The sequence below is a fragment of the Pollicipes pollicipes genome, unplaced genomic scaffold, assembly GCF_011947565.3.
Source record: "Pollicipes pollicipes isolate AB1234 unplaced genomic scaffold, Ppol_2.1 Scaffold_7262;HRSCAF=8765_pilon_pilon_pilon, whole genome shotgun sequence".
In the NCBI taxonomy this organism is placed as follows: Eukaryota; Metazoa; Arthropoda; class Thecostraca; order Pollicipedomorpha; family Pollicipedidae; genus Pollicipes; species Pollicipes pollicipes.
The window spans coordinates 17333605-17361575 of record NW_023597055.1 but is presented as its reverse complement, the minus strand read 5'-3'; the positions used below and the strand labels follow the sequence as shown (position 1 = coordinate 17361575).

The following is a 27971-nucleotide window of genomic DNA, read 5'->3' as shown; positions in this document are numbered from 1 at the left end:
CGCTACCACATTAGAACACATTACTCGGAATGACACGTTCCAGGTACAGCCTGGTCCGGTGTGACCCAATATATTCCATATCATTCACTGACCTGGCTCAACCTGAACAGTTTAATTTCACAGCACTCGCTGCGATGAGGTAGAATGGCGTGCTAAGCGCATCGGAAGGATAGCCCGTAATGTTTTGCTGTAAAAATGTGGCGTGTGCGGGAAAGAGGTAAATATTCCCTCGCTGATGACCGTTGAATATGTCGGTATCCCTGCCTGAAACGCTTAGGCCCAAATCAGAAATGCGTTAGCCGCTGTTTGCCGTTAGGAGCCGGCGAGACGGCACGTTATTTTATGACTAACGAATGCGATGTAGTAAGCCAAGGCCCTAGTACAGAGTAGTAAGCATTCTGTGAACGAAACAGCCACTCGCACACTTTTTTACTGACAAGGTGTCCAGTGTGAGTTTCATGACGCCCATGAATGAGCCAATTTCCTGCACTGACGTCACTGGAATCGACTGCGGAATCAATTCTGGCACCGGGTCGTGTCTCACCGTCTGGAATCGGAGCCCACTCAAAGTTGTGCTGTGTTGCTGGGAATCCCAGCCTACGGCGGCAACCCGATGTTCTTTGAGTAAGTGTCTGAACCGATCCTGCCTGAGCGAAACGGCGCAAGTGTCGTCATACTCCACGTTGGTCATAAAGCGCGTCACAGATACGTACACCTGCAACGCGGAGCTAAGGCACCATCCGGCAAGGTGCCCGTTGCCAAGCCACGCGAAATCGGAAAAGATTTCGTCTGCGCATCGAACTGCGCTTTTCCGCACGCAGCTTAATGGCCTAAACTGGCAATGACACTCAGTTACTCCGTCGCTGTCAACACCGGACCTCCTCCAGCAGCTCTATCCACTTCCCGCACGGGTTGAATAGCTCGGGAATGTTCAACAACCGCCCGGTCAGGAGGCGCATCGGTGGGCGCGGCGGCTCCCGACGCCTTGATCCGGCGGCTCCCGGCGGGCTGTCTCGGGTCAGCCAGGTGTCCTGTACCGCAAAGCGCTGCCCCGGTTCAAGTAACGCCCTCTTCTCCTCGCTTGGCCCCTCCGCGAAAGTCGCGGTGCTCCCTCTACAGACGAGCAATGCCGAAACTGAGAGGAAGACCGCGCATCAACACCCAGCGGCGTCCATCTAAAGCAGCATTCGCCACCAGTTAGCCGCGATCGTTAAAAGCAAGTCGCACCCTATTAAGTTTGTACTAACGGAAAGAGCATTGCAGTCCCATCCTCCAGAGAACTGGCACACTATTGGGAGTTGTTCTTTCCACACTGGTGCCTACCGTGTATGCCATACCTCACACGCGGCTGCATCATTAAACGGCTGGCCTAAATCGCGGTTTGCACCATGCCTTACGGGTCAAACGGTTTGCACTCATGGCCCGCAAGACTGAAACACAGTGCACCAGACACCAGCGGCACATCAGTACCAATGCATAATGTGTATTGTACACCACATGAACACTTGCAAATCGAACCGCGCTTTCCCACGCGTCCCGACGTCGTCAGAGAGCTGAACGACACAAAGTTACTCGTCATCGTCCTCTACACTGGGCTTCTCCAGCAGGCCCTTCCGCTTCATGTAAGGGGTGAAGTGCTCAGGAATGTCCCAGAACCGCATGACCAGCCGCCGAATCTGCTTCGGCGTCAGCTGGTAGTGGTTGCTCTGGTCACGTGCCATCTTCCTGAAGTCCTGGCCGTGCGAGTCGAGCATCCGCTCGACGAAAGCCACCTGCTGCTTCGGCAGGCGCAGTCGCCTCTCCTGCGGCCGGTTGGCCTGCTCCTCCAGCTTCGGCACCACCTCCGGCTTCTTCACCTTCTTCCGCGGTCTCGACGCAGCGGGCGCGTCCTCCGAGTCCGATTGGGGCTGCACCGGCATCGCCGTCTCCAACTTGAAGGCCAGCCCCATCGCCTCCAGGTTGGCTTTGGTATGTTTCTGGCTGTCCCAGGCCTCGCGGATCGCCTCACAGGGAATGCGAGGCAGCAGCTTCTTCTTCGTCTTCTGCTGCAGCTTCCTGCGGTTGACATTGTACAGGTACTTCTTTTTCTTACGCTGTTTTACGCTCTTGCCCATGATGCGGCTGCCAAAGACAAAAGGTGATGGCGATGATTATAATTGGGGCTTTACGGCGCGCCTATGCAATAACTGAAAACTTTACCACAGACGTGTTTTGCGACATGCCAGGCGAAAGCGTTTTAAGTTGGGAAAGCCATTCACAAATAGCTTGTAAATCATCCAAAAACAGGCGCCTTTCATCCGCAACAGACGACAGGGTTTTACGGGCTCCTTGCTGTCCCAAAAACTAAACAGGGAGCAACGTCGGACAGATTACGTCAAATCGCGTCCGGTGTCATCGAGAATCAGGTAAATGACCAATGACGACCTCCCATGGAGCCAACGTGGAACAAACAGTAAGACGACACCATTTGCGGTGTGGGGCGAGTAAGGTGATAAAATGCACAAGTATCGCTACCTCAAGACCCCTAAACATGAGCACATCAGGCCTATTGCCTTCAGAAGTCATTTGATCATAGTTATCAGTGTTCTGGAATTATTCTCCTTGTTAGAATAAATTTACTGGCGGTCTGATCGGCTGCACCACAGCTTGGAAGCCGTCAAAAGTGGTGTGCTGACTTTGACAGCCTGCCAATGAGAAGGCATTATTCCACAGCCCCTCCCACGACGAATCGCATATCGATAGCAATCCATCAGTAGCAAATCAATCCGTAACAAATCATGTCATATTGATGATCAGTCAGGTCATATGGGTCCAGGCTTCTGTGCACTGTCTCCGCCTCATTATCCTCAGATCTGAGCATGGGAAGGCAACAGACCAAAAGAAGCTCGTCAGCGACCGGCAAATTGCATCAAGACAAACTAGGCAACAAATGTTAAAACAAAATAATTGCTGGAAATAGTTCTTCATCTGGCACACTTTAACCCACATCAACTATAAATGAAGACATTTTATTTTATAAGATTTTGTCGTCGTCTAGCATGACAAGATACAGCAGTACAGTAGTGATACTGACTTCGGCACTCGACAGTGCGCAGTGACACCTCCCCGTCGTCCCGACAGCTTAGCTCTTTTGGTTTGCGTGCCTGTCTTCCGATTCACCCGGGAGGCGCGGTCATCGGTTCCGATTGTTATCAGGCACTCACTGTTTGACCCTGACGGTCATGGTTTCTGGCGGCGCTGAAGGTCAGGTGGCGCCAGAGGGGAGGATGGACCATGAAGAGCACTGCAGCACATGCAGCTTTTGCACGAAATTTCTCCCCTTTGACTGAGCATTTTACAATTAAATGGTGGATTGAGGTCTCATGTGACACTGTTTAATGTGGAGGGTTCTTTTAAAAATCCATTCAATCTAGGATCCTGCATCACATCTTTAAAAAAGCTATCACAGTGAAAGTGCAGATGTATTCCCATGTATGTGTCATGCAGTCCTGACTATTCCTTGAGTTTTTTTAAAAGATTTTATCCGAACCTTCTGAATGAAAGGATTTCTGGGATCAGAACTAATGCTAAGCAGTGCTTGTTGTGTGAGCCCTAACCCCTACCATCCGATCGCTTAATTCCAGGCAGCAGCAGAATTTAGTGGCGAAAGTTTAACGTACCGCAATGCTCCGCACGGTTCGTCCTGCCTTTCGACGCCAACTGACCTTAAGCACGACCGCTGCCACGGTCCGCCGGCCATACTTGTCAAGGCCAAATAGCAAGGGCCTAAAGCGATTCGAACCCACCCGACCACCGGTGGCTGGGTCGGAAGGCAGGCGCTCTAACCAACTGAGCCACTTGAATGGAAAATTGAGCTTGCATGGTAATAAAAGGTATTGGACTTCTCCAAAAATCTTTGTTGACACATACCCAGGTGGATTTGCTCGGGTGGGTGGGGGTCCATTTGCCCCCTGAGATCTCACGAGTACTAAGAACTAGAGTCACAAAATTCACAACACATGTTAACCTGCATGTGAACTCACTTAAATCAAAGTTTGAGGTTCCTAATTCAAGACCATCAGGTCAAATAAGGTCAACCAGGGTCAAATTTTAAGTTGGTCTCTGAAGGGCCCCTAGAGATAATTGTTCTAAGCAAAAGACCACATGGTCATTTAAGGTCAGTGACCTTGCTTGACCCTTTGAAGGTCATGGTGACCAAAATTGTACAAGACTGCTTTGATTTTTGCATTTTAATCAGCCACAAAGATCACACTAGACAGTATGCTCCTAAAATCAAAATGCTAACCTGGGTCATTTCAGGTCAGTGACCTATTCTGACCTTGAAGAAGTCTATAGAAGGTTCATAATGCAGTGCCTGTTGTCAATAAGTTCAAAAGGAGCACAAGAAACTAGCCCCATGCAGCAATCCCCTCAGTAATAATGCAGGTTGGTTTTAACCTTGGTGTAACCTTGTACTTAACCCTAGGTCAATGTAATTTGTTTCTTCAATTGTTGTGTTACCTTTGAAAGTATTCCAGGGATGTATGGCCTCACCTTACACTCTGCTGTTGAATCTGATTGAGCAATTCACCATACTGCTATTGCTGAAACCATGGCCTCACTTTGGCCTGCCATAGGTCAGTGACCCAACAATGTAAAATAAAATTTCTGATCCCAGGCAATTTGCTATGAAACTTTTTACAGCTATGCAATATTTGGTGAGGCTACGCCACACTGCTTAAAAACTGTTCCGGAAAAACCATCTGGGGAGTCAATTTGACCCTCTCCCAACCCTGTGTCAAGTAACACATGCATAGTTTTTGTGTGCACTCTCCTAAAAAATTTGCTATCTTTCTAAAATGACCCTTAAAAGCTGCAGACTATTTTAGGCAGGGTTAGACAGCAAGCAGTTTACCACCTGTCACAGGCAGGTGTATCCTAGCACAGTTGCTTAATGAAATGGGCCTTTCTGAGAAGAAGATAAACTAAAAAGAAAAGAAAGCTTTGTTAGTGAGGTCACTGAATGGATCAGGTCAGTACTGATACCAAAATCATCCAAGGAATATCTCAAAGCTACATTTGGTAGGCCCTGTGCTTTCAATTTTACGCATGTCAAGGTGAGCATTGCACCTTTTAATTACATCAGAATATTAAAGCACAGACCAGCAGGCCCAGAATGACGATCATTTCCACAATATATTTGGAGGATTATGAGCCCCTAGTGCCAGTCCCCACTTTAAAGGGTGCATATCTGCAACTTTGAGCACATAGCGCAACTCTGGCTGTAATATTCACGGAGTACATCCTAATCGTTACAATAGCTACGATGTGTTATGCAAACCGCAGTTTACCCCGCACTTACTGGCAGCAATGACAATATAAGGATGCTGAAAAGAATAAAGTGACTGACACGCACGATTTCGCGACGTCAAAGCTGTTATTCAACACAGGGACACGCTAGAAACTAGTCATACTCCGCACATGCCCCCAATCACATTTCTGACGCATTTGTTTCATTAAAAGCGCAGTAAAAAGTTTTGATCTGTTCATACTTTAAAGACCGACCCATCCGGCGATGGTGGTATAGTGGTGAGCATAGCTGCCTTCCAAGCAGTTGACCCGGGTTCGATTCCCGGCCATCGCAACTCCGTTTTCGCACCGGCGTTTCCTTAAGGATGATCAGGCGATTGATAAAGGTACGTGGCCGAAATACTGACCCATCTGTATCTCCTTTCTCTTGGTTTTTCTCCCAGAATCCGGCTATTGCAACAGTCTGATCGATGTGAATAATGCTCCTCGTACATACACTTAACAGCTAACGTAGTTGCATGCCGTATCACATCATTAGCCAATTACATCATTCATAACATTGGGGATAAACCACATCGTTTGTAGGTAAAGTCGTGCGTGGGTGGCAAAGGTCTAGCGCTAAACAGGGTGACGCACACCTCGTAACACAAACTTACTTTGATAAAGCAGTAGCAATAGCCTTATTCATCGGAGAAAAGCCAGGAGAATGGGGATGAAGATGGGTTGACATTTCGGCAACACGCCTTTACCGAAACAATAGCGGAAGTGAGTTCACTTCACTGCTCACTTCTGCTACCGCTTCGATAAAGGCATGTTGCCGAAGCATCAACCCATCCATATTTTCATTCCCTGTTTTCTCCGAGCAATAACGCTATTACTACGGTCTTATCTATGTGGATAATGTTCCTCGCAAAAACACTGAGCAACTTACGCAAACTTGCTTTCCTCAAAGTAAAAACCACTCGCCAAGGTTTGCTTTTAAAAGGGGATTAAGATAGACGTAATATTCGTTAAGTTACATTTTTAAAATAAATTTCGATCGCGGACCTAGCTCACACAATAAAAATTCTCCAAACATCACACAATATCTTTGAAAATAAATCACGAAATATTTGAACTGTTCGATCCTGTGATCCCGTCCGTGATCGATAATTCATTAAAATACAATTTACTAACGAATATCGCTGCCGTCCCAAGGCAAAACCCCATATATTTATTTTTGGCCGTGTGGCGTTTTTGATATTATTTGACTGATGTTGTTTGACTTGGTTGGGTTATTTAAACCATTAGCTGAAACTTACACGGTGTTTTAGCTAAATAAAGTACCCAAAGTTTGTGGAAATTTCAACTAAATGGCTTGCATAACTGAACTCAGCTTGAGAGGACAATTCAAGTGAAATAAAAAAACTCAAAGTAGCCTGAGGCAAACGCATGGAATTTTTCCTTTGGACGGCAGATTACGTCGATATTTATTGCAGGAAGATCATTTTTATTCCTTTTAATACTTCCCATCCCTTACATTGCACAAGCACTGTACTATCTTAAGGCTTTTCCCTGGGAATCCTCCTTGATAAGTCTTATCCAAACAACGCTACAAGAGTGTCAAAAACACTCTGTGGTGGGGACACTTGAACCTCAATTGTATATTTTGTACCATTGGACCTCAATATATATATATATATATATATATATATATATATATATGAAATGTAATATACTATGTATATTTCTATGTATATATATGGATAGATAGATAGATAGATAGATAGATAGATGATGCACGGATACTCAACACAAAACCCACCTGACACCCAAATGCCCAACAACACCAAAGTCGTCGCATCGCTCCACACAGAGACAAAGACTCGTCGCTCTAGAAACAAAATACATCTACGAATGGAAACCCTTTCATAAACAACAGACAAATGCTCGTGGAACCCTACAGCTGTATGGAGTACGGAGGATCCGCCACCATTAAGGCGGAGAGCGCAGGGGCATTGAGTGATTTGCGTATCGCGGGTGAGCGTTGTTACCTGACAATGGTGAGTACATGTAGTGCGTAGATGATTAGTGTCTGTATTGTGATATGTAGTATGTATGTAGTATGTTTGCGCTCCTACCAACATTACAATGAAACTGATGTATGTAGACATGATATCCATTTTAGGAATAGTCACAAGAAAGCTTGAATTTTACAAGCACGCGATATGTCGACTTTGCCTAAAACTGTCACTCAAAAAAATATCTAATGAAGGATGCAACGTTAAGAATATGATTTATATCAGGCTTTGCAATATGGCAACCTACAACTTATTTTATTATGAGCTTTGGTGCCAATCCAAGCGATCGCCGAGAGGAAACGGAAGGTGTTATCAGATTTATTGAGAAAACATCAAAAAAGATCATCAGTGTTGAATTCGCTGTGATTTTTAACAAAATATGTACGAAGAATAATCAAATTTGTAATAATCATATCTAACGTATACACACACACACACACACACACACACACACACACACACACACACACACACACACACACACACACACACACACACACACATATATATATATATATATATATATATATATATATATATATATATATATATAGCTGCGTATAACAATGGAATCAAGTCTAACAAAAAAGACGTCATTTTTGCAGGAGGCGTCACCTGTTTGATTGTCTGCATGTGTCGCTAAATGTGACTTTGATTGAGTGGTGCGGTAGCGTGTGTATCTATGATAATCCATCTGTGCTTGCTTTTCCATTTCTTCAGATGTCACGTCACTTAAATACGTTGTCCATCGTACGTGTATATGCAACCTTCCGCAACGCCTACACTTACAACCCTGTGGTTGGCAGCGATGTCTAAGATGTATAATAAGTAGACAAAACACTGTTCCGTGTGATCGCATTATTTTGCTCTTTTTCAATTTCCGTCGTATGACATTGCCTCTTTAACCATGCGGCATGGATCTTGAGTGTAAGCGTAATCATATACAAGAAATAAAACACAAGGCTGGGAAGCAAGACAGATAGGCATCAGGATAACATAGCGATAATATTCACGGGAACATTCCACAGGTGCATACACACACATTGCAAGTCGAAATTATTAGTCAGTAGTTTTCCAAGAGCCAATGCAAACAAGCGCAGGCGAGAGACTGCCAGGCTCTTAGTGCTCTCAAGGACGCACGAAACGCGGGCAGTGTCGGACGCCCAGAGACGGCCGGGGCAGCTGGCTCCGCGAGACGGCAGCACGGTAGCATAACCCCTCCGCGTGACCGAGAGCTTGCGCTTCGGCAGCTCCAGGGCTCCGGCCTCGGATGAGCGGGGCACAGCAGATCGAGGGACAAACATGCGGTGAATCACCAGCGGGCTGAGCTGGCTGTGAAGGGCCTTATACAGTTAAGGGATGTCCCTCTCTCGCACTAGCTGCTCCTCAAAGATGGTCCCTGCACAGCGCTCGCTGTCTGGGCTCTCGGGCTGCGCTCATTTATGGCCGTATGCGGAGGGTCACCGCGTGCGAGGAAGACGACGAGCTCGGCTCCGCCGCCGCTGTAGGCAGGCTGCCAGTTTCCCTCGGAGGAATTTGGAGGAACAGATTTTTTCTGAAGTTCTGCAAATTTACGGGACATGATCATCATGAAATCGACTAGGACGTAGTGTAAGTCCCTTTGCTCAGGAAGGCGGAAGGGCACAGCTTTCCTTCCATTCGCTCGCCTTGGCTACATTCCTATTGCTATTGCACCAAAGCATAGGCATAATGCCTCCGAATGGCCTCCAGCAAAATGTCATGTCGCGTACTCACGTTCGTGAGCCACATATATTGGATCCCCTTACGAGTCTGCTCAGTCTGTCCAGCAGGCTGCAGTCGATACACGCTCGCCATGCGAGCCCGACCCTCCCCCGTCCCGGTGCCCGGGCGCGTCCCTGATTAAATTATGCAACGGAACGTGTGTTGCCGGGCGGCCGACAATGGATCTCAAGCAGAGGGCCTCTGCAGGCTTAGAAGTGCCCTCTTTTGGTCTGAATGGATACTAAATAAGCTAAAATGAGCCCTCAACAGGTCATACTGAGTTTTACAAGCTTGCATCATTCCATTGCAGTTCAGAATCGTTACTTACCATGCCAATGTGCCCTGCACAAACCCTCTAAGTTGAGAGAGGGAAGAGGGGTGTACCTCCTCCCCAGCTTTAAGTTGGCGGATAGGCGAGCTGATCCCACTGCCCCTCGCTTCCCGCCTCTTTGCAAAAAGCTCCTACTTCTTAGCAGCTGTTGCCAGGTCACCGTCAGCTTGGGGAATGTTCTTTCGCTAACAATTGTCGCCAGCGTTTTTGAGCCTCTTCTAAGGCAAAAGTTATCCTGCCACCATCTAATTTTATAATAATCTAATGGTTATAATGCCATTATCCTCATCTCCATGTGATCGTGATCATGAAATAATCATAGAGCTGATTGAAACGTTAACAAAATATATGAATTTTGGTAACATTATTCATTGATACGCCGAAAACGACAAACGCACCATACGGAGCCTTGAGCAAACGACCACCAAAGTCATAAACGCAGAATCTGCTGTGTTGTACAACCAAAAATATATAAGAGAAAGCCTGTTCTCTAGGTACCACCTATATATATATATATATATATATATATATATATATATATATATATACCTATATATATATAATATATACCTATATATATAGATATATATATATATATATATATATATACCCGTGGTAAGCAGCAAGCGACACGTATCAGATTTGGTAGTATTATCTTATTCTACTGGCGATCTAATCCAGCTGTGTGTTGGTGACAGCAACGCTGAGCGTGCAACTCCTGACCTTGAGCCTGATCGTACCCGCACGCCTGCGTCTCCTGAATACGCCGCCGTGCCAGCTGCCCATGCTATCTCGCTTCACCAAGACAACGAACAGCCATCAGTTGCGGCGCGGGTTATATGCCACCGAAATAGAAAATAGAACATTAATAGTACATGTTCGGCGCCCACGTGTGATTCACGCCCCGTCGTAACACCGAGCACACAATTTGCGACGGCCCGGATTTCTCTGTGGAAACCCACCCACGCACAGTGGCGTGGCCAAGGCGGGGGAGGGAGCACGGCCACCCTGCAGGTGGCGAGCGGTCCGCGGTGTGCGAGACGCCAGCACGCCTGGCAAAATGAGACGTGCGAATGGCTCCTAGAGCATGAGGAAGGCAGCCTCCCGAGGCGGCCATAATTGATCGTGGGCTGATTGCGCTGTAAAGAGGGCAATATTTGACCAGGCCGAATTGATCCGGGCGGAATAAGACCCCTCGTGAAGCGTTCTGTTCGGCTGGTCACAGCATAAGACCATTGCTCAGCGGACAAGAATTGATGTCAGTGATCTAGAAAATCCCTCTAAGCGTGTGATTCAAACACAACCGGAATAGTTCCGTGCGAGGTGAATAAGCCATCCATCATTTTGCGGATCTTGCTTCTTAGAGTGCTGCCTTGCTGGCATAAACTCAGCACATCAGCAAGTTTCATCGTACCAAGTGTCATGCATCGCGAGCATTCCTGCGCATTTTAGCCAGCTCACAACACGACCACCACAACTCGGTCCTGGGATAGGGTTATGGCCCAAGCAATGCATCTTAACATCCGACCAAATGCCTGCAGCCCCCTGCGTCTAACGCAAGTCATACCAAAGACCCCAGACATAATCAATGCATTCGTGCATACATCCGCTCGCATCCCATTGATCTACGCATCTAAATACAGAAGTTTCTTTAGGACAACGTTACAACGAACATGTGCGGGCCGAGCTGGTACCTTTCAAGGCAGGTCCAGGAGGTGTCCTTATGTCCAGTTCCGGTCACCGTTCTCTATTAAGACCTCTGTTCATATTTGCGTCTTGTGCTCATATTGAACTTCCACTAATTGCGGACGAGGCTGCCTTCTGAACCGGACCCCGGCTCACGTCCGTTTAGCCGTGAACTATACATCCCTGCAAGAGGGCGCTGCGCGTCCGACCGGTCCCCAGCGCCGCCGCCCCTCCCCTTCCCTTCAGCTGATCCCCCTCCCACGGCCGCTGCGTTCTCGGACGAGACTCCAAAAGCCCGGCTGGGCTGCCCGTCCTGACATCACCAAACCCGTATATAAGGCGCGTGGGCGCGGCGCGGCGGCTTAAAGAGAGCGGGTCGCCGTGGCCGCTGCCGGCTTCTCAGAGCGTGTCCGGAATCGAAAGGCGCGCTGAGTGAGGGGAGCAGGCATGAATTCGCTCCGGTTCGCTGCGGTGCTGGTCTTGTTCGTCTGCGTCGGCAGAGGGACAGCAGGTGAGAGCGGAGCTGCAACCTCGGGGAAGTGGCTGGGCGGACGTGTGCCCTTTTCTTTTGTCAGAAGGGATTTGTCCACCAAAATACCGATTAAGCACACCGCCAACATGTCGAAGCCGATGGCAAAACCTTGTTACATGAGATTACGCTCTGATCTCTGAAATTGCACACTCGGAGGAAAGCTTTTCGCCTAAACTCAGCTGTTGATAATGATGATTAGGGATTCAACTGTTTTTCTCTACGGAGAAACCCTGATAGTCACTCAGACTGTGACTTCCAAAGCAGGGTTATGAATATTTATCTGCCTGAGATATGTTTTGGAAACTTTCCATCATGTTTGCTCACGGGAGTATGTTTTTTTTTTGTTCTCCGGGCACTTCAGGTGTTCGTTATACCGGAGACGTGGTGATCGTTTACAACGTCCGACATTTATTGCCCCACACGAATGACGCTTAGCTCGTAAACAACATCTTTGTTGGAACACCCACGGTTTTTGTATCATGTTAAAAATGTTATAAATCTAGACGCCTGGAGGGCTTGGTAGGTCAGACGAAGAGGAATGGCTCAGATCAAGTCTCAGTGTTTCCTGTGTACATCAGGCTGAACACGTGTGTAAACAACACTCCTGCGCAGGCTATTTTATTTTTCACAGCGCTGTCTCATTCGCATGCTGAAAAGGAAGAACACAACTGGTCCTATGGCGTGAATGGCATACACACAACTCCCCACTTTATTAACTCGTCTTAGGTTTAGCTACTCGCTACCTCTCGCACCAGTCCTCCCATCCCCCCCCCCCCCCCCGCTCCTTTTTCCTCCATCGGTCCTCGGTCTGTCGTCGAATCCCGTTCAGGACACACGCCGGATGCATTTACTTTTCAAAAAAGGTCCGGACCTAATCAAAACGATGTTTCCTCACATGCTCATCTGAAGCCGAACCAGCCTTGATGACCTCATGCAATGGAATCGAACGGTATTCAGTCCAGTATGCGGGGATGGGCTGACATATAGCGTATAGGCACCTCTGTCTTGCTTGGCTTCGTGAATAGTTCAGACTTTCATAATCACTTCTCTTCCTCTCTAGAGAGACTAATTCAACTTTGAAACATGGATATCGAGCTTTCACCCTTCCCGGGCATGTAACAGGTGAACTACACCCTGCTGTAAGTCTCGTTTGGGCAAGTGACGAGGAGTATCTTTTCCATGCAGCTAAATACCATGAAACAATCCATACACCCATTGAAACGGGTCTGTTTTGTAATCACTAGCTCTTAGGCTAACGTCTCGAAACTATCTGGACACGGAATAGCTACGGTATAGGTGGATGAATTCCTAATACCCATGCCGTCTTTTTGCTTGTTGAAGTTGAGTCGAGCTCGAAATAAGGCTGGGCTGCAGCAGGCTGCATATATCACCCATGATGAGCCCAGTTGTGTCTGTCTGATCCTTGTGTGCTACCATTGCCTCGTGTGCAGCTGCCACTGCAACATCAACTGGAATGTTCACGCACAAACTGGCTACATCTATGCGAATGAGAATAGCATGAGCCAGTGCGTCATGCTCACCCAGAATTAATGAGTCTTGGAAGAAATCATCAGTATCTACACGATGCAGTGGTACAAGTTGCAAAGCTCCTGTTGTAAGATCCTATCTAGCACCCAAGGCGTCTTCTCCATCGCGTTCCCAGTGTCGCTATAACGGACCGGAATGGAACCTGCGATTTATGGTTTGTTTGCAAACCAAAAGATGTTGACGCCCTGCTGTGGTCTGGAGTCAGCTATTCAACAGATTTGTCAGGTATCTTGTTCTTGACCACCCCCTTAAGAATCCGCTTACTTGCTCCTTTTACTTTCGCAACCACATCGTGGTCAAGCTGTGCTTAGATTCATCATCTGCCCGACCCGCCTTACTGGTATCATCCGGATTGTCCAAAACAACTAAGCTCTTACATTTGACGCCTGAAATGGCAATGACGTGGAAGTCGTTTCTCATCATTTTAAAACAATCTGGTTATTTGGTAACGTTCCTGACCGGACCACAAACAGCTTCATGAATTCTAACAATACATTTGCATAGCTCGACCAATAAGCCTTTCCGTCTTGTATGTTCAGGGGTTTGTTAACATCTGGGAAGCGGGCGCCAACAAAATGATCTGTTCGTTGAATCTGCGTTCTGCGTTCTTCCCTGTCAGGACGAGGAACGTCCAAAGTGTCCACGCCATAAGACCCATGGTTGTACTTCATCTCCCAATGGCATCACTTAGTTGATTTTTATCTTCAAATCTGTGATTAAAAACCGTCTTATATTGAGGGCCGTGTCATAATTGCGTCTCTAGTCTTGTATTAATGCTGTGCCTCAATTGGAATGTAAGCAACCGTGTTAATTTTCGATCTGTTTAGATATTTTCAGGAGAAGGTAAATTCAACAAGGTCGCATACAGAGTTAGGTAGTTTACAATGCAATAATGGACATTGGCGTTGATTAGGTGCCTATTATCTTCAACAACTATTAAAAACTGAAGATCACGTTCCGACGATCTTCCCCACCGATATCGTCGCATGGGCTGTGCGTGTCGGAATGAAGTTGGTGCACAGCATTTGACCTTATGAAATAAATCAAGGCGAAATGTATCTTAGCGAGCTATTTGAGTGCTGCGCGACTGAAACTAATGAATCTAGTCGTAAACAACATACGAGATAACATAGCGTTAAAGTCGCCAGATATCAGTGATTGGCTTAACTTAAGGTCTTCCACATATTTGCGTTCGTTCACGAATTCGTGCATTCATTCATTTATCCATTCGTTCATTCATTGCGTTAATTTTGCGTGTACGTCTCCGAATGTCTACAATGGCACGGGTAACGGAGATTAACACTTCGAATCACTACAACACATCGCATAAATCATCTCAAGTGATCACAAGCTGACCCACGAGATAATATCACCAATTGCCTGCAGTTGTTACGTCATCGGGAATGACGTAGGGAGTTCCATAATCTTCCGGATCTCCGTCAGAAGTGCGTCAGGTCTTACGGAGTCAACTTCCCGGTGTATTTTGCCGGACAGGCTAGTCGGCGGATTTCGTAATGCTTTTCAGATTACCGCGACGATGAACAGTGGCCACTGCGCATGCGCTCTATCAATCGTATCCGACGTGACTCATGGGGGAGCAGTCTGGAGAAAGTTTGTAAATTTGCTAACTACTAAATCCTGACTGAGCATGGACTGCGTACACATTCTAACAGTGGAGCAGTCAGGAACCGTGAACGGGTAACAATAATCTCTGTTTCCGTGAAGCTACGGGGGAGGCAGAAGAATCTTTCACGTAAATGAAATGAATAACTCTTCAGCTAACCCACCCTCGGCGGGGAAGTTCACCCCCCCCCCCCCCCGTGTCTTGGATACAGGTCAAAGACAAACAATCATAACTGCACGGAATTTTCAATGCCTGCTTATCTATCGATCAGGCATCATTTGTGGAAATTTAAACTTTTGGTCTGCCCAGATCAGTGACTTGAGGCAGGTCATAGAGGTCAACCTTCAAGAAACTCTGACCACACATAATTTTTGTGTGGGTCATTTCCCCTCGTCCTAACTTGTCTCAGTAATAAAACATAACAGTACTCACAGTTTACATCAATCATACTTTTCGGAAAATGTGAGGTCAGTGACCTGAGGCCATGTAAATTTTCGCAATTTTTTTCGTAAGTAATACAACTTTGGACGCATGTTTGTGTAGTTATAGTGCTTGCATATGAAACAAGAATATTAGCTCATTCACAACCATCATATGACCACAGAGCCCTTACCCCTGGCCCAGGCTATGACCTCTCTCTATGGTTACGGTCACTCAGCCCTGGTCCAGGCCATGACCTCTCTCTATGGATACGGTCACTTAACCTTGGTCCAGGCCATGACCTCTCTCTATGGTTACGGTCACTTAACCTTGGTCCAGGCCATGACCTCTCTCTATGGCTACGGTCACTTGACCTTGGTCCAGGCCATGACCTCTCTCTATGGCTACGGTCACTTAACCTTGGTCCAGGCCATGACCTCTCTCCATGGTTACGGTCACTTAACCTTGGTCCAGGCCATGATCTCTCTCTATGGTTACGGTCACTTAACCCTGGTCCAGGCAATGACCTCTCTCTATGGTTACGGTCACTTAACCTTGGTCCAGGCCATGACCTCTCTCTGTGGGTACGGTCCGCAAAACACATGCTGAACTTAAAATAGGCAGTTTTAGTGGGTAATTTTGGATGCAGAATTTCATTACTCCAATGAAAACACACCATGGTGTCACTCTAATGCATACTGAGGCCACAACAGGTCATGTGAGGACATGCAAGGTCATATGCTGTCATCCAAATTAAATGACCTATGCTACCAGTAGGGGAGAGGCTAGATGAATAAGTGCGGCGCGTGTAATCACTTCCTTATTGTGTTTGTAAAGCTGATAACGACTAATTCATGTAACAACGAAGCTGTTCTGAGTTTGTTGCAAATGCATTGCCAAACGCCGAAAGGACTATACGTAATGTAGACAACAGCTAAGCGATCGTTTGTACCTGTAGATGTGCAATACACTTTTTATGACAAAAAAAACAAACATTGTGCTGGCCACGTAGACCCAGCAATCACTTCAATTTTTTACTTGGATGGTTTTATTGGATTTTATATATTTTGATTTTATCTACTTTGGCCTCAGGAGACCACAAGGACCCCCCAAGATGTTTTTTTTGTGTCTGGAATACTTCTATCTCACAGATGCATCCAATAAAATATTCTTAGGCAGCAGCACAGTACGAAGAAAAGTATCGTTTTGCAGGCTACTGGTACGTTTAATGTAAACGGTAACCTGATCTCACCTGATTCATATGAGAAACAAGAATGGTCTGAATAAGCGCCAAACAGTCCTGACGCTTATTTCTGTACCCTCAATTCTCGTCTCGAAATGTAGACGCAGGTTTCAACTGCATCTGTCAGAGCAACCGTTTTTGGCATTTCGTTATCTCTGGCAACCTCAAAGTCAACCGAAGGCCAAAAGTTTGGTGTGCATTCTTCACTGTTTGACGAGATCTTTAAACTGATCTTTGTTCTTCTCATACAGCGTCTGAAAGTTGGAGGTCCCAGGGAGAAATAATTTTCCTCCCCCGGCCTGGTGCTGTTGTCTCAGATCCCCGGTCGGGCCCGGGATACGATGCATAAGAAGCATTAACCAGCTTTTTTAGAACTCTAAAACGGATTGACTGAGATCCAAGGACAAATTTGACTTCACACATAGGTTTTTTTAGTCCCATAACTTGTCCTCGCTTCATCCCCCCCCCCTGCACAAAATTTCTGGACTCGCATTTTCGATGGCAGTGCCAAACGTATGCTAAAGCCAAATTGGTTTCTCTCTTCATGTCGTTAAACCTGAAATGGAGATGACACTCGCGAAAAAGTCGCCGATCCTGAAAAAGCCTTTCTGATACTATCCGGCGATGTCCATGTCCTGGTCAGACATCAGCACAAAACGAAGCATATTTTCAAAATAACATGATTTCCAGTCGGTCACACCCAAGAAGTAAACCCAAACTCCCCAAACAGCGCTTCCAGCCGTGGGAACCACGGATGTGCGACGATGGGGACCGCATACCGCCCCGCATCTGATGATGACTCGGTGCCACGCCGTCCCATGCCCGCCTGCGGTGGGAAAAATCGCCGGCCTCGTGCCGGCAGTCTCAGAGCCGCCTGGCCGTGGCCGGTATGCACGTCCGGGAGGCCCGCGCAGGGGCGGGCCGAGCGGGGCGGCGTGGGCCGACTACCACCCATCCCCCCTGCCCGGCAGACGGCAAGAAGACAAAACTGCTTTCGGGTTAGGGTTGGCCTTCGGGTGAGTCGCGGGGTATTCAGAGCCTTCTCTCCAGGTTTCAGTGCTCTGTCTGCCCTTGTGATGGGGGCGGGACGTGGCTGGCGGCCACCATCAGCCTGGCCCAAACCGGACGGAGGCGTCGGCACTGATCGGAGACTGCACTGGGTAATTCCAAACGGTGCAGAAAGGCGAGCGACATGACGGGCCCTCCCGCCGGCAGTCAGTGTGGCTCTGAGCCGGACAAGTCTTCAGCTAGGAGGCTGTACACTGTGCATTGCTTTTTATAGGTGTCCACGACGTGTGGTCACTTGGGACGTCCGGAAAGAATATCAGTGGTCACGTTACATAATTGTGTCGCAAGTCACAATCTATTATGTAATGTTGAGCCGGAGAGCAACGGTACACAATTCAAGAGTTCGACGAATGTTTGGTGTGGGCGCGAGGCGAGTGCATAAGCCGGCCCGCCACTGACCCGTTCCGGGTACCAAACCAATGAGGAGAGAGAGAGAGAGTGAGTGAGAGAGAGAGAGAGAGAGAGAGAGAGAGAGAGAGAGAGAGAGAGAGAGAGAGAGAGAGAGAGAGAGAGAGAGCCGATGCAGCCAGACTCTGCTTCCTAGCCTCCGGACGGATGTGTTGAGCCCGCGCCACCACTAAGGCCACTGAGGATACTTCAATAGTGAACTGTTGAGAGCCTTGCGCTGTCATGAGACAACGGGTTCTCGCTCCAGTTCCTGGGCGGGCTTTCTCCGCTGTGACCTGGCCAGCTGGATTGTGCTGGTCTCTGATCCACTGCCTTGTTCCCGGCCCACACATGGTAGGCGGGACGTAGAACAAGCAGCCACTACTCCAAACCGAAGAAGCTGTCGGGTGTTCAAATCGATATTGTGGACGTTTTTGCCTGATCTTAGATGCCTGTGGCAAGCCGAACTTTAATTAAAACGTTAAATGCAGATGGGCCATGAGCTTAAACTGACCGAGGCCCTTTGTGACTCGTCACTGGTGCCTTGGCGGCTATCCATTTCTGCTGGAGATCTTAACTGTCAGCGTTTCACAAAGTGCCGAACAGATTGCAAAGCACAACGCAGCTGTAAATTGCTTAACCTGCCACACGACTTACATGTAAATGGGAAGTCTGGGATCAAGTCTGGAACGCTGCTATTCACACACAGTGCGTCGGTGGTTATTGGGCACTTACAACGCACTCAAATACTGCGGCTATATCGGGTCGCCTGCGCCTTACCATGACGGGAAGGACGGACACCACCGGGAATCGAACTCCTTATCTTTGGTTTTCCATACTACACCAAAGGTTCCCGTTTAAGTGTCATTCATTTCACGATCATGAGCTGAATTGAACTATCATCTGCAACGCCGGTTACATCGGCCACAAAATCCGTAAAAGCGACAGGGTTGACTACAATGCAAAACAATTTTGTGATGCTTTAAGCAACGCTTTTTACGGGTTGTGTGGTATGGAAATGGCTGGATGAAGTGGCTTATGATTCCCAAACGTTCCTAAAATGCGTTCAGGTGTTACAATGCGGGGGTAGTGCGATGTCATAAGAGTTGAAAGAGGCGAAACATGATAAAGTCATTAAGCTGGAGTTATTCGTGTATTAGCTTCAATACCTTCTCAAAAAAACACGCTGAGGGGCATTGTCATCTCACGGATATCGCTGCAAAGCATCGCCGGGCGCTCCACATCGTAGGGCGCTCCAGAAAACCACTGACGAGCGCGTTTGAGCGAGAACTATTACTCATTTGCTTCAAGGTCTTGAAACCATAAAAGCAGACCAGTGCTCTCCCCTCGCCTGCTCATCTGACCTGAGCCGCCCTGCCGTTTCGCAGAGAAGGGCTTGTGTCACCCGGCCTGCGAGCTGCCGGAGGTGTGCGAGCCATGCGACGACCGCCACTGCTGCCGCTACCCGGACGGTGTGCGCCACTGGGGCAAGTGGTGCTGCTACCGCTACTGCCAGTACGGCCAGGTGTGCGCCACGTCCGCGTGCCACGAAGGCAGCGAGTGCAAGTGGCCGTGGCACGTGCTGCCCGGCGAGCCCTTCGAGAGTGATTCGTCGGCCGCCCTGGCTGTCGCCGAGTACCTGAAGCGGCTGGAGGAGGGAGGTGATGGTGAAGTTCATCACGGGCATGGTCACGATTCGCATGACGGAAGTCACGCCTCGCATGACGGCAGTCACGCCAAGCATGACGGCAGTCACGCCAAGCATGACGGCAGTCACGCCTCGCATGACGTCAGTCACGCCAAGCATGACAGCAGTCACGCCTCACATGACGGCAGTAAGGCCCTGCATGACGGCAGTCACGCCACACATGCCAGCAGTCACAACACGCATGACGGCAGTCACGCCAAACACGACGACAGTCATGCCTCGCATGACGGCAGTAAGGCCTCGCATGACGGCAGTCACGCCACGCATGACGGCAGTCACGCCGTACATGACGGAAGTCACGCCACGCATGCCGGCAGTCACGCCAAGCATGACGGCACTCACGCCACGCATGACGACAGTCATTCAGAGCATGACAGCAGTCACGCGGCTGTCACTGCCGCCGAGGAGTCGTCCCCAGCGCCGCCGACGTCCGAGACGGCTCAGCTCGCCGGCAACTCCGTCGCTGAGGCGTTCGACAGCCATTCCAGCAGCGACCCCGGCAACGGTGTGTCGACCGCAGAAGTCTCCGCAACTCCCAACGGCGACTACTGGACGACGTACACCATCGTGACGTACGAGGGCTTCGATGCGCCGCTCGCGGCCGACGGCAGCGCGCTTCGTGAGGTCTCTGACGTCACTCGTGTCAGCGTCGCACCTGGGGATGATGTCACTCCTATCAGTGACGCCCAGAACGCTGTCTATTGAGCGCGCATGCGTAATGCGTCCAAATATTTTTGCGCAAGTATGCGCTCGTTCGTGACCAGGCCGATGTTATTGGCTCATGAGTGGGGGCTGGTTTCTTCGCCATTGCGAGCGGGCACATCAGAGTCAGTCCAGGCTGAGCTGGTCAGCCTCCAAACGAGATTGCGCGTGTCTGCATGTGGTCACTGGTACCCTGTCTCTCTCCTTCATTTCGAGGCTACAGGGAAGTACCCTAGCCCAGAGGATAGTTTGGGAGACCGAAGGCAACGGCAGCTCTCTGCGTCTTTAAAAGTGCGCAGTCGTGGCTCCCCGTGCGTAGAAATACACTATTTCGTAACTCGGGGGACAGCTTTCTTCCGTTTTTTTTTCATGACCCGCTGTCAGTGGTGCTTCTTTGTCGTGCTTCAGTGCTTCAGAGCCGTGAGTGGAGAGAGTTGTCAGTGCGGGCTCGACCAAAGACGGCAGGCCTGTCGCCTTTCATCCGGGCTGGCAGTGCTCTCTACAGCGAAACATTGCCGGAGAGGCATCGAACTTGCCACTCCGCCAATTACGAAATGTGCAAGATCCCTCGGCTGGCTTTGGCACTCGCGGGACGTGACCTGTGCTTGCGTGCGTGTAATGTTCGATGCCTGCGTTCCATTTGTACAGCATCAGAGTCATCCAGCACTGACATGGTGCCCGGCTCGGTGTTACACCTGTTCACGGAACCAATGGCAATAAAGACATACTTTGGCGTGTTTTTTTTTTTGCGGGCTGGCTAAACATTTCGGAGCGATGGGTGCCGGCCGCCATTTGAAGAATATAGCACCATCCTACTTTTGCAGTGGTCCGGATCACCAATGAAACTGTTTGGCCAGTGGCAAGCTTAGAAGTTCATAAGACTTATTTTCCGAATGCGCATTCCACTACACCACGAAAATCGCGGCCAGAGGAGAAACAATTCTCCGGAAAGCTACAAGCCAACTGGGCGGGAAAAAACACCTGGATAAACACACGACATCCTACGTTCACTGGACGTACGCCAAGACAACATACACTCAGTGAGCCTAGCAATAGGACCCCTACGCTCGCTAAGCCAAGGCCCAGGAGATCTACGGTTGAAAGAGCGCTACGTTCACTAGACGTACGCACAGGAGACCTACAATTTGGGGGTGCGCTCGATTATCGGGTTACATCAGGTAGCGCCTCCCTTTAGATGCGTTGCAGTACTGGCACGACAGGAGCCGCTCTGAAACCGCCAGATAGTGCGGAGTAAAAAACTTTTACGGAAATCTTCGACCGCCCTCGGAACGGATCGGGGCCCGCGAGCCAGCGGCGTCCCCAAGAGGTCAGCTGCACAACGTTTGAATTGTGGTGCAACCGTCGCTACACGCTCTGGAGGATGACTTCCGCAGCACGTCGGCGGACAATCCAGGCAATGCTGCTGAACAGACGCAAACAGAGTCACTCAACACGCAAAGGGGAGGGGGGGGGGGGGGCTCAAGGTTCTCAACGTTAAAAACCCAAGGTCACCGTCAGCGTCACCATGACACAATTTTCTCAGGTGATTGATGCGTTGATGACGTCACCGGTGCAGTATCTCTGCCTGGCGACGTCGGGGAATACTCTCAGCCGACGGTAGCGCGCGGTGCCTGCAGTAACGAGCTATACTACCAGTGACAAACGCATGCAAACGACATTGGCTCGAGGTCAAAATCAAAACCCATGACCGCACCGCCATCACTCTCCGAACGGTTGCTCGCCAGTCACGAGCCGGCACGTGCATCTTTGGTTTGGTTTGGATTATAATTCTTTCCACCAGTAACGGCCTTTCTGGGACAATTAGATGAAGGAGACCAGAGGGCAGTGGGACAAGCAGGAGTGCAGTTTCTTATTCAGTTGGAGGGAGTAATGACCCAACCCACCCCACTCACCCCCGTCTCAAATGGAAGACGAAAGTCGATCAAATCCGGGAAGAAACAAGTTTCACCTCTATTTTGAGGGCAGGTTTCCCAGTTTGTCTCTGCCCCCGCCCCAACTATTGGAGGCAAAACTTCATGCATCTGTGATTTCTGCGATTCGAAGACTTACCTCGCGCAGGAACGCTCCTCGTGACTTGAGCGGGCGCCCTAGCAGGGAGAGGGGGCGGGGGGGGGGGGCTTCCGTCGGGGCGGAGGAGGGGGAACTTAGTCTCTCTTTGACTGATGCATGCGGCTCGTAATGGGTAAACGGCTCGGCTGTGTGCGAATGGGTAAACAGCTCGGTTGCGGCAACGAGTAAACGGCTCGGTTGCGGGAATGGGTAAACGGCTCGGTTGCGGGAATGGGTAAACGGCTCGGTTGCGGGAATGCAGGATGAAGCGGACAACGTGGAAGAAGTGAAAGAGATTATGCGCAAATTTAACGCGTGGGAAGTCAGATGAGCACCACTATGGCCTTGTGTGGAGGTCAGTCAACTCACTTCAATGACCCGGCTGGCCTCGGCAAACGTCTTTGGCCGCCTGGATGTGCGGCATGGGAGCGCGCACAGATACCGTCCGAAATAGCTCGCGTTCCATGCTTTTGGCAATTAGAAAAAGCTTGTTCCCACATCCTTTTTCACCATAAATAGTTCGTGACAAAAAGTAAAAAATCGGCATGGCGCGTATTCCCGAGCCCCCCCCCCCCTCCCCCCACACACACTTAAGAAGGTTTTGGCTGCGTCCCGGCAGGAGCAGTGGGCAGGAGGCAACACTTTTCCAAGGAGAAGACATAAAACCACACAAAAGTGCATGGATGCGCATTTTTTGCCCTGTTCCCCTCCGTCCCACCTAAGAAAAGCACAGCACCTAAAATAGCAATGACCACGTAAGGCATTTGGCCCGCGGCGGTGCAGGGCTGCTCTTCGGCCGCCATTGTGCGGGTGCGGGACACGGAGCGGGGGTACGGGAGGGCACAGGTTCGTTCATGGCGCTGGCCCGCTTGCGCCTGGCATACGGGACCTTGTTTCCAGGCGGCCTTGTTGTTATTATTATTATTATTATTACGAGCCTTGCCGTAATACAGTGAGTGTCTACTCTAACACCGCGTCAGTACGTGCTACATAGATCGACACAGAATACGCAACACATGCAAATGAGACGCGACGCCAGCGATACGCATACGCTACTATAAAACATGAGCGACTTGTGATACGAACAGTACCTGCACGTCATGGCCAGTTGGTCAATTTAGGTAAGTTCTCAGAAAAAAGACATTGCTTTGCCGTTGAACTCATCTAGGTTTCTGCACTGGTGCGTGGCAGCAGGGAGTGATTCCTCGTCGTCATCTGGGGTTTCGGCCGCGCTTACGCTGGGCCGAGACCAGCCGCGGCAGGGTGGGATCTCAGGTGCCACAGGTGCGGCAGCAGGGATGTGCGCATGCGTAAGGGCAGCTGGGCAACCCCACCTCAGGGCAGGCGCTCATTGTGCGGATCAGGTTTCGAGGCACTCCGTGTGGCATATGTTTTCTCGATGTTAAGATTCCGAGGGATGGCTAAACTTTGGGCCATTGCTGTCATTCTCAGTGGCACCCACTAGCTCAGATCAAACTAATGCAACACTATATTTGAAAACGTTATTTTCTATTTCATTCGACTGCTTGCATTGGAACATTGGAAGACTCATTTCCTTGATGTCGCGATCGCGTATGTTGTGTCCAGTGCTAAAAGTGCAAAAAGGCGGTTAACAATAACGCAACCCAGCCTTGCGTTGGTGACTTGAGGTCACGTGATGCATCGTAATATTGTTCTGTGCTTGGCTTCCCTTCAGTCATCTTGCGGAAACGTAACTACGTAAGAGACTGGAGCTTCTATGGCTTTGAAAGCCAGGAACATCCGTTCCAACAGATGCATTTTCATGTTTATTGCACCTCCCGTTCTCTTGTGCTTTAACACGGGCTCGGGTGGGAGCCAATTGGAGCCCAAAGGTTTTCCGCAATGGTTTCCGAACGGCGCGGTGTAGCCGCGCCACATTTTGCATTGCTATAAATCATTGAACTGAAGATCGTTTGCTATCAAACATTTAGATGTACATTGTAACGTCGCTGACAACCGGAAGGTCAAAATCAGGTGATGGATTCAGCCAAGTCATTTCCAGTGAATCGCTCAATCAGATGCAGCAATTAAGTGTCAGACGAAACATGCATATGTCAGATAGCTTCTTAGGCAACACAACAATTGAATGTACAAGTTACAATGACCTTGGGCCTGGTGTGAAGGCAAGCCAAGGTCAAAACCAATCTGCTTTATCACCTCAGGGTTTACTACATGAAGTAGTTTCTGGTGCTAATTTCGAATATATTGATAACAAGAACTGTATTATACATTTTCTACATACTTCTCAAATGTCAGGATAGGTCACTGACTTCAAACGGTCCAGATCAACATTTTGTTTCTAGGAACATACCACCATATGCTATCTTTGTCGCTTGTTCAAATGCAAAACTCAGGGCAGTATTGCATGATCTAGGTTACCATGACGTTTAAAAAATCAAACAAGGTCACTGACTATAAATGACCATGCGATATTGTGCATAGTACATGTATTAAGGTTCCGAGGGCACTTTGGACACCAGCCTGGATACCGCCTTTGTATGACCTTGTTTGACTTGAAGGTTTGTTTGACCCAGGAACCTTAAAAATTGATCCAAGTAAGCTCCTGTACATGCAAATGCACACACTGTGAATTGCGCATCTCTAGCTTTTTCAGTTTCTGAGATCTCAGGGGGATGAACTGACCCCCCACCAGAGTGAAGGCGATTCGACCAGCCACCCGTGCGCGTATTAACGCACGATGTTTAGTGGGCATTTGCAGGAACGTGGCGAAGGATGGTCAGGGGACGGCGACGGACAAGTGAACGCTAGATACTGGGCGCTTTCGCAGCAATTTAGTCTATTTTTGGGCTTCAGTAAAACTTAAGCACTTCGCCTCGTGCAAGCTTTTGGCTATGAGCCTGGCCATTTGTGACAGCATTGCACATGAAATAACGCTCAACCGATCTGTATGCCTGTGACCACCTGCGCTACGGTTTCTGCTATGTGATTTCTTGTTTGTCACTTTCTAAGCTTCAGCAGACATCTTCCTCAGGGCCTGCCGTGCTCCAACAAGTTTGCATCTGATCCGAGGCGAGAGTTCACAAGGACAGGAGCTGCTTCTCTCGTATCGAACACACGCTCCACGAAGGACGGGACGCGTCAGCGCGAGCCGACCAATCAGCTGGCACGTGACGTCACGTCATCTGCGTCAGCTGCGGCCGCGTGCCGCCTGTATACGGACAGCGCTTGTGATATTATGCGGCCTGACCGCCAGCGCGTGCTGGCCATTCGGTGGACGGTTGACTCACGATGGAACGGAGCGACGCACGTTAACTGGGGGGGGGGGGGGGGGGGGGAATCCCTGGCGCCACCTGCCCTAGGCACCGTGCGCGAGTGTGACGCGGGTGCCACCTGCCGTAGGCACTGTTCGCGAGTGTGGCGCGAGCGCCATCTTTGCTAGACTCCGCGCGCGAGTGTGACGCGGGCGCCACCTGCGCTAGGTGCTGTGCGCGAGCGTGACGCGGGTACCACCTTCGCTAGGTTCTTTGCACGAGTCTGACGCGGGCGCCACCTGCCAAACATGAAGGGCGCAGGCTGACACGCACCACCGACGGAAGATGAATACCCTAGGTGCTTTAATATCGTGAAACAGTGCAGATACGCAGCAGTTTTTACGGCCTGTCCAAGACAACTGGCGAAATTTTCGACATGTGAGCCATTGCCGCTGCCATGGTACAAGATACTGTGTTCCGCCAGCGACAGTGCTACAGGCAGTTTTTGCCGGCGAACGCCATCCCCGTTAACCGGAGCTTCTGTTCCACCCCTGATCCCGTTCAAGCGCCCTACTTGTTTTTTTATAACCCCAAGTGTTTGTCTTCTCGAGCCAGCTGGCGGTATTCCGGACTGGGGTTCCGGGGCAGGAGCTACATAACTCAGCAGGCTGAGTTCGAGGCCGAGCTGCGCAAAAACGGCCCATCAGCTGAAGTCAGACCGAACTCATCACAGCTCACCAGATCGTTCAGAGTCCGTTGAGAAGATTCTAGATATGGGTTCAACCGTGCGCATCCGCAGAGGTGTGTACACATGGTAGCCCTCGGGGTCACACGCCTGCTCTCTAATTTTGGTAATTCATTTACCTAACTACCAAATTTATGTCATTTAGTGGCATGCTCGTGACGAAATATTGACAGTTGAATATTTCGGTGGCACACGTCAAAATAAAGAAGATCGAGAGTACGCCATGTGATTTGATGGCAGAGATAAGTGCGCGCGCGCTGGCGGAACGCTATGCTCGGTTTTCAGTGAAATCTTTTGAGTTGTGTCTACGAACACCTACTGTGAAAGCCTTCGCACACCGCCTTCAGTGTAACAACAAAACCTCGTGAAATCGTGATGCAGCCCAACAGAATGGTACACTTGCATAATCATTTTGTAAACATTTGTGTCTGTGTTTGTTTGCGCTTTGCCGTATCTTTTTCCGCACTATGTAGCTCAGCGTTTGGAGATAACCACCGACTACCGTGCTCCGGGAGAGTGGATATGTCTGCTCCAGTGTCCACTTCCACGACGACAGGATTCATTTATATGCACAGTGGTGTGCAGCTCACTTCCTCGCCTTTTTTGCGTGCGCAGTACCTCGTTGTCTCCTTCGCTTGCTGATCCAATGGCGGCTGGTGCTTTTCCTCCACTGCATAGCTAATTGAACGCCGATATTCCCATGCTGTCCTGCGAGCTCCTAGTCTCTGATCAGTGCGTGCGACGTCATGCCAGTGTCGATCAACACCTTTGCGTGTTTGAGTTGGATTTTTACGACACATGACTGCTAAATGCCCACTCGTATTGCAGACAGCTTTCACATGCCAGCATACTTCTACACCATGTCCAGTTTTCCCAGAACGGCAGCATTGTCTTGTGTCTGAAAATGTGTCCTTCCCATTTAAAGAGAGTGTTCCATATTTATATGGGATTTTGAACTAAAATAGCCATGATGAAGATCCTTTATTACAATTCTCAGCCCTACCGTTCTTAAGACCTGAGGCTATGTAGGATCTAAGCTATCACCCGCGGACATGAGTGGACTATTTCGTGCTACTATCTATCTATCTGTCTCCTACTACTATCTACTACTACTATCTATCTACTACTACTACTATCTCAAGGCTACCGAGGCATGCATTACACCACCGAAACGCCTTTCAATCACTAAAACTCCGTGGTAACTCGCAGGGGCTGTTCGTTACGTTGGTTGCCGGCGCCAAACAAGCATTGACTCTAAAGCATCGTCGGAGGACGCAGTGCTTGAGTGCACCATGTGCCGCGCAGGGGCGCGCTTGTGACCGGACGAACGCTGCCCACTGCCTGGGGCAGACATAGCTGAATGATGACCGTTGACCTGCCCTGCGCGATCCGCTCGACCGGCGCTGGCCGTTCATGCTCGCATGTAGTAAGGTGGGGTCACGGTCAGCGACCAACACATCACATCTCATTGGCCATTCTCATTGAAATTCATGCGACTTTGCGCCTTAGCAGAGTTCTCAGCATCACGCAGTCCGCGTCGTGGGCCGATTCTCTCTCTCTCTCTCTCTCTCTCTCTCTCTCT

General features: G+C 49.3%; 2 protein-coding genes and 1 non-coding gene across 4 annotated transcripts; 2 read left to right on the top strand and 1 right to left on the bottom strand.

Moving 5' to 3' along the window:
• Nucleotides 1-1467: 1467 nt before the first annotated feature.
• On the bottom strand, nucleotides 1468-5431 carry LOC119113900 (nucleolar protein 16). Its single transcript, XM_037238130.1, has 2 exons — nucleotides 5342-5431; nucleotides 1468-2121 (listed from the first exon to the last, which is right to left on the bottom strand). The coding sequence occupies exon 2, from the start codon at nucleotides 2112-2114 to the stop codon at nucleotides 1569-1571; it is 546 nt and encodes a 181-aa protein (XP_037094025.1). The 5' UTR covers nucleotides 2115-2121; nucleotides 5342-5431; the 3' UTR covers nucleotides 1468-1568.
• A 120-nt stretch (nucleotides 5432-5551) lies between these two features.
• TRNAG-UCC (transfer RNA glycine (anticodon UCC)) lies at nucleotides 5552-5623 on the top strand. The gene has a single exon. It is a non-coding gene; the product is annotated as a tRNA-Gly (tRNA).
• A 5864-nt stretch (nucleotides 5624-11487) lies between these two features.
• LOC119113972 (histidine-rich protein PFHRP-II) lies at nucleotides 11488-21076 on the top strand. 2 transcript variants are annotated; one of them, XM_037238214.1, is made up of 3 exons: nucleotides 11488-11620; nucleotides 19320-19834; nucleotides 19877-21076. In XM_037238214.1, the coding sequence occupies exons 1-3, from the start codon at nucleotides 11557-11559 to the stop codon at nucleotides 20342-20344; spliced, it is 1047 nt and encodes a 348-aa protein (XP_037094109.1). In that variant the 5' UTR covers nucleotides 11488-11556; the 3' UTR covers nucleotides 20345-21076. The 2 variants fall into 2 exon arrangements, with proteins under 2 accessions (XP_037094109.1, XP_037094108.1); XM_037238213.1 differs by having other exon boundaries at nucleotides 19320-21076.
• The last annotated feature ends 6895 nt before the right edge of the window (nucleotides 21077-27971 follow it).